Source organism: Lactuca saligna, chromosome 4, assembly GCF_052625555.1.
Source record: "Lactuca saligna cultivar CGN05327 chromosome 4, ASM5262555v1, whole genome shotgun sequence".
NCBI lineage: Eukaryota > Viridiplantae > Streptophyta > Magnoliopsida > Asterales > Asteraceae > Lactuca > Lactuca saligna.
In genome coordinates, this window is record NC_136420.1 from 138,002,370 (window position 1) to 138,013,669 (window position 11,300).

The 11,300-nt window shown below is 34.9% G+C and overlaps 1 protein-coding gene across 1 annotated transcript; it reads right to left on the bottom strand.

The window, feature by feature from the left end:
- Window positions 1-5,428: 5,428 nt before the first annotated feature.
- LOC145038830 (putative leucine-rich repeat receptor-like protein kinase At2g19210) lies at window positions 5,429-9,707 on the bottom strand. The gene is made up of 13 exons (XM_078987066.1): window positions 9,525-9,707; window positions 8,908-9,454; window positions 8,321-8,799; window positions 8,071-8,209; window positions 7,911-7,982; window positions 7,738-7,809; window positions 7,575-7,655; window positions 7,314-7,486; window positions 7,022-7,227; window positions 6,780-6,906; window positions 6,598-6,660; window positions 6,316-6,505; window positions 5,429-6,081 (listed from the first exon to the last, which is right to left on the bottom strand). The coding sequence occupies exons 1-13, from the start codon at window positions 9,670-9,672 to the stop codon at window positions 5,679-5,681; spliced, it is 2,700 nt and encodes an 899-aa protein (XP_078843192.1). The 5' UTR covers window positions 9,673-9,707; the 3' UTR covers window positions 5,429-5,678.
- Between the last annotated feature and the right edge of the window lie 1,593 nt (window positions 9,708-11,300).

Here is an 11,300-nt window from a genome sequence, read left to right on the forward strand (position 1 = left end):
TGTATATGAGAAGCGTTTGCGGCCAACATGTGACCAAAACATGGGTTTATGGCCAAGGGAGATTCCATGGGCGTAAAGTCTTCATTTTAATGAGATTGATGATGTTTCAGTACTATGATCTAGTGTTTAACATGTCTAACTAGATGATAGATGAAATACTTACACTTTTGAGGGCCTTTGAGGAGTTTTTGGCCACCAAGAACAAGTGTGTGTTCTTGGTGAAAGATGATGATTTTGGAGATCTAGCCAAAAAGATGATTTTTATGGATGGAATCAAAGGATGATACATGATTAAGAAGAATAACAACTCAAAGATGGAAGATACACTTACGTTTCTAAAGATCTAGTATGAAAGGCTTGATGATACTTGAGAGAGAATGGATGTTCTTAACTTGAACGTGTAAGAATGAAAGAAAAGTGAAGGAAATGAGACTTAAGGGGGGGGGGGGGAGTTTACAGCCAACCTTGAGTTTACGGCCGTAAACTCATCTGTTATGGCCGTGAACTCCTTTCGGTGGTGTTTAAGGCTTAAATGTTGTACAGTGACTCTACCAGGTACTTCCTAACACTCGTTCTTTGACTGTACTACACTTAGAACACTCAAACAGACTCCAAATAGTGTTAAAAGATAGCAGGAGCGAGTCTAACTTAAGGTTGATTGTACTGACTTTACAAGGAAAAAAATTTCCGGTTGTCACACATATGGCTAACAAATAGAAAGAATTGCATAGATAAGAAGATACATAGAAATAGAGTTGCATATGTTGCATTCCAGGTCGGATATGTCCCAATCACGCAAAGGACGCAACATATGGCTGACAGATTGAAAGAAAGAAAATGATTTCATACAGATCTACTTTATCAGAACCCCCCAGTCGCCCTATCAGTACCAGAATTAAGGACATGAGTCCATACATTGAGGAAATGTTAAGCCACAATTCTAGATACATATGATTTTTAGTGTATCCTGCAAGTTCCAATGTTTATCTCATTGCTCAATCTACCCGAGCATCGTATTGTCAATCCAAATAGAACTATCTAAGTCTATACTATCAAGTCCTTTCATTTTCAATCTATGTCTAGTTCTTTTGAATCCTTTGTGCCTACCAGCACATTGAACACAGAGTCTAGACAATTTGGCTTCAGTGCATTACACGAATTTCATATTGCCCTTTAGCACTAGACTTCATATCACTTCCCAAACAATACCTACTAACAAAAAACTATGACAAAAATAAAAGATTATCTTTAAAATGAATCATTGTAAGAAAAACTCGGGAGTATCGAGAAGGAAACTCAAACCGTAAGTCATCAATTGAATTTGCATCCAGAAGGTCTGAGAACAACACACATATTTGAATCTCAAAATAGAACCGAAAATTCTTCACATCGTTAAGTACAAACCCTATGTGTGATCCTTTCCTTTCTTCCTTTCACGCAGAGGACACATACTCTCAAACAAAGTTTTGAATGTTGTACGGTTGAGAAATGTCCCCTATCATGTGCCTGGAACAGCTACTACCAACAAACTGAAGTCTGATGATATGCTTCCATAGCTGCTCCAGCACAGAGCGGGATCAGTTGGTCTTAGGAACAAAGTCTATTTTGAAATTGGGTCAACCATTGTCATCTACGCAATGTACTCTCTCCCATGACATATCTTGCTTATCAGGAATAGAAGATGAAGAAATATTAGAGTCATTAAAAGATTTGGGAGAGTGAACCTTTAGTACCCATCTGTAGTTGGGTTTAACCCATTTCTTGTTCGTTCAGATGGTTGGCTCAGTACTTGCTTTTGAACTTGAAGTCAGTCATCGAGATGGTTTTGACCTAACCGGTCTTGGCTTCATTGGAGCATCTCTTGAGCTTGGCTTCTTGGCCGACTTTCCTTTCTTGTCCTTAGGAGATGAATTCTTAGCCTTTTTCGCATTCCAGTCGCCATTTCGCGATTATGACCTCGAAGGGTTTTCTTTGAAAAGTCTCCCTCTTTGTGTATTCTGTCATCGTTGTGCGTAGTAGGGAACATATGCGCGATTTGGAAAATTTCTAGCAATATGTCCAGGTGTCCCACAATGAAAACATATTTTTTTCTTCACGTAGGAGTTGTTTCTTCCTACCCCTGGTGGCATTCCCTTACCTTGTCTCTGATTGTTCCCACAAGCACACTTGTAACAGGCACTCTGTTTAGCTTGAATTGGTGGCCTGTATTTACCAACATAAGGTTGATTAGAAGCAACTGAGTTGAAAGCAACAAATTTAGAGTTCAAGGAGACATTGGTTTGACAATCATCAGAATTTGCAGAACTAGAATCAGTTATGTTCTCCTTGTTCTCATCCTCTACTACTTTACCTGCACATAAAGTAGAAACATCAGAAACGTTAACCTAAATAATCTCAGTAGGACCAGATGGTTCAGTCTTAACTGAAGCTGGGACAGGGGTTGGGCTATATTGTGTAGGCATTTCTTCCTCATTGGTCTCAAGGGGTGGGTTATAGTTTTCATTAAAGGGAGGTGGAACACTATTATACCCTAGACCCTTATTTTGATTATCTTTAAATTTATTTTTTTTGCGATCATAGATGCAAGTACCTCACTTGACACATCGAATTTCTTAAACGTGAATTCAGCATCATTATATTTAGCTTTCAATGCATCAAGTTCGGTCGTTATGCTAGTAAGCTGTCTCTTAACAAAATCATAATTTTCACATTTATTGTTATATTCTTCTTGAAGTTTTCTAAAACCCTTAGTTTTGGCCTCTAGTTGTGTTTTTAAAGATTTTTGGGTATTCCTAAGTGTATATCCTTCATATTTAAGGTCCTCATTTTCCCTTTTTTAGTAAATCCTTTTGTTCACGAAGAAATTTAATTGTAGCTTCACAAGATTAAGAACATGAAACTTCATTGACCGGGATGTTTGAGGAACTCATTGTTTATAAAAAAATGCCCTTTGACTATAAACCGAGAAATTTAACCTTAACAGTCAAGTTCAAAAAGTCAAACTTGAAAGTCAAATTTGAAAAATCAAACTTAAAAGTCAAACCGAAACGCTAAATTTGAAAATTTGAAAGTTAAACGAAAAAGTCAAAGATGAAAATTGAAAGTTAAAGTCAATTTGTGAGATCAAAATTCAATTTAGAAAGTCAAAACTTTGGGTTGAAAATTGAACTTTAAAATCAGAAAAATTGATTTTTGGGCCAAAATTGTAAAAAATCCAAAAATTGGAACGAAACAGCAAGGCTATTTGAACAAAATCGGGAATGCATTAAACATATTGCATGCTAGATTAATTGGTAAGGTGTGCCGTGTGGGTTGTGTGTGGGAGAGACTTTGGTCCGAATCTTGCAACCCCCCGAATTTTTGATTTATTTGCGGTTGGCCGCGAATGCAAAGGCTGGATACGAAGTGGGGCCGATAATCCGTGGACGGTAAACGAGTTGAGCCAAGAACTCTTCGGAAGCTGAAAAAGCCAAGGAACCCTAATCTGAGATTTCGGCTGCCGTCGAGAGGACCGAGGTCTGACCGAAAACGTGAAACCTAGCTGTAAACGAGTTTACAGCCGAAAATGAGTGTACAGCCGAAAACGGGTTTATAGCTCAAGGGTTTGCAGCCGAAAACGAGTTTACAGCCCAATGGTTTACAACCGAAAATGCCCAGTTTTTGCCAAAAACACGATTTTTCAACTTTTTAGCTCCAAAACTCGATCAAAAAGTTGTTTTTTATGAAAAAACATGAAGAATAAACCCCAAATATTTTGTCAAAAACAATCCAAAAACATAAAATCCTTCAAGAAAAAGTGCAAAAACACTCCAGATCTTGCCAAAGAGATTGACACGATCCAAGCTCTGATACTAACTGTAAGTCCAAAATTTTGTTTAATGTATCAATCAGATCCACTTGATGGTGCGGAATCACAATCAAGTGGATGATGCAAGATCAAAGGGAGAAGAACATAAGAACAAGATGAATCTATGATGTATTGATGATAAGATTGATGTTCCAACACAAGATTCACACACACACACTTCTTTTCTTTAATTTTCTCTCTCTACAGTTAGATTATTAATGAATGCCCTCTCAAAACCTATACTATATATATATATATATATATATATATATATATATATATATATATATATATATATATATATATATATATATATATAGAGTCAAGATCAAATAAGAAGGAAGTTTTTGGTAGGAGGGTAAAAAGTTTTTTTTCTATATATTTTTTTCGCGAACAAACAAAATGAATCATTAGATGATTCATTTTTAAGATGATTCACGAGAAAAAATTCTCAAAAAAACATCTCGATGATTCATTTATACAATGATTTTGTTGTTATTCACTAAAATTGTCATAAAAATCAATTTTTTCTTAATTTACTTAAAAATGAATCATAAAGATGTTTTTTTGGGAATTTTTTTTTTGTGAATCATCTTACAAATGAATCATCTAGTGATTCATTTATTTTGTTCGTCAAAAAAATATGTAGAAAAAAAAACTTCTTACCTTCCTACCAAAAAAAATTTCTTACCGGATCTATATCCTCTATATATATATATATATATATATATATATATATATATATATATATATATATATATATATATATATATATATATATATATATATATATAGACCGCAAACCCAAGACTGAAAAACAACGGGTTTTCGTTGCAAACTACAATTAACCCCAAAACTATTTTTGTCGAAGACTAAAAACAATAAATATTTAGAAAAACAAAGTATAAACCAATTTTTAGACTTAAATTTTTAAGTGTTTAATAGAATAACAATATATGTTTCTTTGATTATATTGTTTAAAAAAATTAAATTTTATGTATCAACAAAACATAAATAATTATTTATTAGTAACGCAGAGAAATTAGTCTAGTTTAAGTTTTAATAAGCTTAGCCAAATACCCTATTATTTCATTTGCAATTGGGATGGTCGCTTATACACAGAGCCTCGAATAGCACCTTCTTCATCTTATTCCGAATGTTATGCATGAATCCATTGACTATTAATCGCTGCATCTTTTGGTTGTTGGTTCAATTTGTCAGGGACATTAATTGTTTCATTGATGCCCTCTTCATATGTTTCCAACAACTGTTTGGTAATATTTGAATTTTCCAATAACAAGGAACACAGATGATTCTCTTCAAGCTCAACTTATTAGTTGATGTTACTAGTGATAAATTATTCATATTACAGTTACATATTCAAATTTTTCCTAAGGAAAAAAGCTGTGGGCCTGTTTTTCTGGAATTTGAAAAACCCTAATGATGGTCTACAGTTAGAAAATTGGGAAGTAGATCATTCAATTTCAAGGTTGGTATAAAATATCAGGATGTGTGTGTCTGATTACAAAATACAGTTAAATGCATAGATTATACTGTAAAGATCTTATATATGAATTTCTATTAGAAAAATCCAAAAAGATCCTAGAAAGAGTATGTTGGTTTTATAAACCAACTACAAGAACACATATTTCAAGGGTGCAAGTAATCACTTTGCTACACTTATTACGCACAACGACTCAAGTCAAAACAAGCTAAGCTAGTGCAATCTTATCTCTCATTCTAGAAGGCAACACCATTTAAAACCCCCAACCAAAATAAGCATCGATCAGAATAATATCACATAAAAATGTGTTCTGAATGAATACATTCACTATCTTGGATTCGGACCATACGAACTCTCCATATTAAGAGAATTGAGTGCAGTTAATTCGTTTGGTTTCGTCTTCTGACGAGCTCTCTCTATCACCAAACAGTCACTCAACTCCATCACCACTTCATTCATCGTTGGTCTTCTGCTGGGCGTGTGGGAAACACACGCCATTGCCAATTCCACTGCCTTCCATGCTGAATTGATGTCAAAATCACCCACTAACCTCGGATCAACAATGTTTTTCATGTCCCCTTCTGCGAGCTTTAGATTGACCCACCGACATATGTGGATGTTGTCCTTCTCATATTTTGTTATCGCCGGCTCTCCCGTAATTATAACCAGAAGCACAATCCCAAAGCTATAAACGTCGCTTTTCTCAGTTAACCTGTTTGACGTGTAATACCTGAAAGCCAGATTTCATTTTGCATTTATACCAAAAGATCCATTGTTAACAATGAGAAGACATTGCATGGTTTGTCGCATTCTTCTTATGTAACTGAAATTGTGATGGTAGACGAAAGGTTTATTCATATCTAAATGAAAATTTTTCTTTCTAAATAAAATCTTGTTCCTCAAAAAACAATTCTTTCGCATTGCAGTAAATACAAGTTTTACATATAAGTTTAGGAAAACTCACTCAGGATCGAGGTATCCAGGAGTCCCAGCAACTGCTGTTGAAATATGGGTACCACCTTCGGTTGGAAAAGCTTTGGACAACCCAAAGTCTGCTAGTTTAGCCTGAAAAGTTTCATTCAGTAAGATGTTGTTACACTTGACATCTCTGTGGACTATTGGTGGTTTGCACCCATGATGCAAGTACTCCAACCCTAAGAACAGAATCCCATATAAGATATCTTGGTGATTATATATAAAAGCGAAAAATATAACCAACTAGAATTTAAATAACTTTGTTACGAACCATGTGCTGCATCACATCCTATTTGTAGTCTTTCTTCCCAATTCAAGACACTTGAACTCGTATCTGCTCAAGTAATTTGAAATATTAGTACTTAATTAGTCTTGTTTATAATATATTCATTAACTTTGAACATAGAGAAAAACATATGTCAACGATATGATGAGTATTGAGTAGTTGAGTACCAAATAGATGCCTTTCTAAGTTTCCATGAGCCATGTACTCGTAAATGATTCCCTTCTCGTTGCCTTCATTGCAGTACCCAACAAGCGAAATTAAGTTCTTATGATGAACACTCAGGAGAAGATTGGCCTGTACGCATAAGAGTCTTTTCAGTTTTCCATGCAATTTCAATCGAATACATTCTTTTTATGGTTCTTCCTTCTTCTTATACGCATGTTTTCAAATGTTTTAGTTTTCAAGTTACCTCAGCCTGGAATTCTTTGTCCCCTTGGAGCGATGATTCTGAAAGCATCTTAACAGCGACTTCTGTATCATTGATATTCCCATGGTAAACAGTTCCAAATCCTCCTTTCCCAATAACATGATTGAAGTTATCGGTGATGCTTTGTACCTCTGAGTATGCGTATTGTTGTTTTCTTATTTGCATCCCAGTGCCTATCTTCCTTTTGTCTGCATGCAAATTTTCATGCATGTGTGAGCTGTAACTAAAGTTTTTCTTACAAGGTTTATTAATGAAAGAGTAGTGAATTTCATACCGCTTGTTTTTTGCTTTCTAATAATCCATATCGCCATGAATACTGCAATCAAGATCACCAAGAGTGATGCGGCAGATGCTATTATTGGAACAACGATTTTGTTATCCTTGGTGTTTTTACAACGATTCATGACACAAGAACTTAAACTATCACCAGTGCTCTCTCCATCAAAACTAATTTCGGGGCATAAGTGTTAGACTCTGTAGCAGTGAATAGTAACATAATGATAGTCGCAATCTTCAGAAATGATCAGTAGCAAACCTCAATGACAATAATCCTTTGTTTGACTTTTCTAGGAGCTGTGCTGGAACTGGCCCAATGAAATTGTTTCCTTTTAAATTTCTATAACGAATGATAATAATATTAGTTTTTTCTCATGAAACTAGAGTACTTATGATAATAGCTTAAGGGGAAGATAACTTACAGGACCTTGAGGAAGTTCATTCCAGAGAGAAAATTAGGCACAGCTCCTGTTAAGTTATTGTTTGACAAATCCCTGAAATTGGAATGGAGATATTAGCATTATACAGTTTTAAGAGTTAACTTTTGTATATGTTTTGATTTTGTATATCTTCCTAATTAGTAGTGTTGACTTACAAGGTCTCTATCATTGTGAGATTAGCAAATCCTGGATCTATTCCTCCATTCAGTCCGCTGCTAGACAAGTTCCTGATTTCAAATTAAATAAAACTGTGAATAAAATTTTCCAAGCAGAGTATAAATATATAACGAAGGGATCTTGGAAATGTATTCATACAAGAATGTTATCCTATAAGACTTTGTGTCATTGTAGCTGCATCTGATGCCCTCCCAAACAAACTCCTGTGGAGCACATGGATCACCTTGCCAGTGTCTTGTAATTATGTAAGTCGACTTAATGCTCCACATCGCAGCAGCTAATTAATTATTTCCATTATACAGACAAAAGAAAGGAGATAAGGGATCGATGTTAATTATACAATTTAAGCCTACTCTGTTCTAAATCAAAAGACAAATTGTACACTTACCATCTCGATCATCTGTTTGCCTTTGTGGGAGCTGCTTCAATACGTAAACCTCAAGAGCATTGATGATGGGAGGAAGGGTTGAGTTTTTTGTTTTGTTTATAGTGAGTGTATACGTGGGTGCTACTATCTCAGGTTCAGTGCTGTAGATAGTGGTTGTTGTGTGATTTTTTGGAGAGAAATTTCCATACCAGAGGCTCCCATTTAGGTAAATGTTGAATTGTCTTCTCTGGTTCTTTTTCAGTATTTCAATCTCAGCAAAGTGTGTGTATATGAGAAACGTATCTGTGACATTATCAGGAGTCCACCCTATCTTAAATGACTCCATTGGGTATCTTGGTGTGATGGCAGTAGTCATGACATCAGATGGTGGATCAATGGTTGTGAAAAGAAACGCTGACACTCTGTCAAATGTGTATAAGTACGTACTATTAGCCCAACTAATTGGACTCCATAGTCGATCATACTTGTCATCTTTATACCTATGTCAAGAATCAAGAAAACCGAAGTTATAAGTACTTATGTTTTCCTAAATATTCAATGAAACCTAAGTATAAAGTTAGTTGTAAGAAAACAATTAGAAGCCTGACCTTACTGTTCCAAATGAAGTTCCAAAATTTACACGTGCAAAAAGGTACATTGATCCGAGACTAGTTTCTTCATACATGTTGTTTGCCAAAGGTCTTAATTCTATGGCTGATATGAAAGGAGTTCCACGACCTGTATTTACAAGACAAACATGTATGTAATCTGATGAGGGGGCATGTATGATCTCCATGTTTACTGGTTTAGATGACGAGTTAAATTTCATTGTATCCCAGTAATCAGGTCCAAGATAGACATCGAACTCTGGAAGCATGCCATTGAAGTCATAATTCCCATACATAAACCTTGCTCGAATCAGATACCTATTACCCTTTCCTTGGGTTGGTTTTAGGGTGTAACAGTTTCTTGTGTTTTGTGGAAAACTTTTGAGGGTGGTAAGCTGTGTATCAAGGGTGAAGGAGTTGTATATGGGCAATATGTTATGGATCTCGCCACTATCGATGAAGTCAGCATCTGATACATAGTTGATGTTTGTTTGATTATCTGTGTATGTTGAGCCTTTGACAATCCCACAGTCTATGCTTATGAAGCCTGCAATTGGAGGAGGAAGAGAGGTTTGTCAATAGATTCGATAGTATTTACTGAATGTTTGATTTAGTACCTGATTGATCTTGATCATCCTGCCCCTGAACTGATCTTGATGTAAAAACTAAAGTAAGTAGAACCAATGGAAAGAAGCCTTGGAAGATCTTCATTTCTTTCCTAAGTTCATATTCTGAAGTATCTAGACGTGGGATCATCTTATACATGCTTAGAAAGATGCATCTATTTAGTTATTATTATTTAGCACTTATTTGTTGTCAAAGCATTTCTTTATTGCTCTACTCGAGTGACCATTGTTGATGACTTCTGTTGTTTTTGCTTTTAGAAGAACAATCATGTAATATATAGTTATTAAGATATGGCTTGTTTAGGCGTAACACCAATGAATGAAGAGTTACATGCATCCACAATTTAGTTTCTTCTATGCCAGCTTGAACGTACTCTTAATTAAGTTAGTTTATTAAATACCCTAATTAGAGGCTCAGCAGTTTCTTTGTTGACAACCTCATTCACCCTGTAGCATGCCAGCATGATTCTTGGTTTAAACATTGTAATCAAACCTGATAAAATCATATAATATGGGGTTGACTATAGATTAACACACCTAATTCTTGATGGTACGTGCTGGAATGTAATATAATTACTAAAATTATCCTTCATTGTTTAGGAGTACTAAGTATCTTTCATTTAATAAGTAAATCATATACCTTGGCGTTGACTAGTAGGTTAATATATGGAATTCTTGATGATGCTCGACGGGATCATAATTAATCAAGATTATCTATCAATGTTTAAGAATATTACTAAAAATATTCACATAAATGACCGTATATTATTGGAATTACCGTACTGGGAAATATCCAATAAAGTCTTAATATTTTACTATAATTTAAGAAAAATCCTAAACTAAAAAAATATTATCGAAAAAACAAGGAATATAGGTTAAAACGACGACCAGACCCTTTTCACCCGATAACAAGGCTTGCAACTGTCTGATGTGGCTTATTTTGCTTACCTGGAAGCTGAGTCAACACAAGCATCCCACTCATCTTATTTAAGAACCATATACGGATTTGCTACGTACGTCCTTCAAAACCGTGAATTGCTAATCACCAAAATCACAAAGCTGGAAGATGGCATCCTCTTTCTCCGTCTCCAACAGTAGTGCTAATTGGTCAGCTAGGAACAGTCAAAGAAGAAGATACAATTGTAATGACCCAGTTGGTAAGTACATATTGTAGAAACCAGAAAAATCAGGAAGGAGATTAAATGGTTGCAATAATTTTAGGGTGAGTAACTTAATATTTTTTGAAATTAAACCTATTGGAATTTACAATGTGCATAATTTTGTGCAATACAAGATAAGGAGAAGGATTGCAAATTCTTTGAGTGGATAAATCCTCCATTACCAAACAAGTCGTACAAGGACCTGATGTTCGATTTTTACAACCAAGGAAATCAAGCCATTGATGAAGATTTCGAAGAATTTATGGAAGAAGAAGATGCGGCAGAAGTAGTACAAGAGATTTCTATAGAACATGAAGGTGGAACTGTTGCTAGGAGTTGGATTTGGTGTTTGGTTGTTTGATTGTAATTGTTTTGGTTTTGGTTATGTAATGTTAGGTTGATCAAGTACAGTTATATCTTTTTCAATGTAATAGTATGAAATGTTGGATGTTTATTTTATAATGTAATGGTATGAAATATATGAAATGTATGGTTGTTTTTGTAAGTTGTTTACAACCATCAATCTATGTGTTGACATTTTAAACCAAAAAATGACCAAATATTTGAAAGCAGACATGCAAATCAATTAACCAAAACAGAAATTACA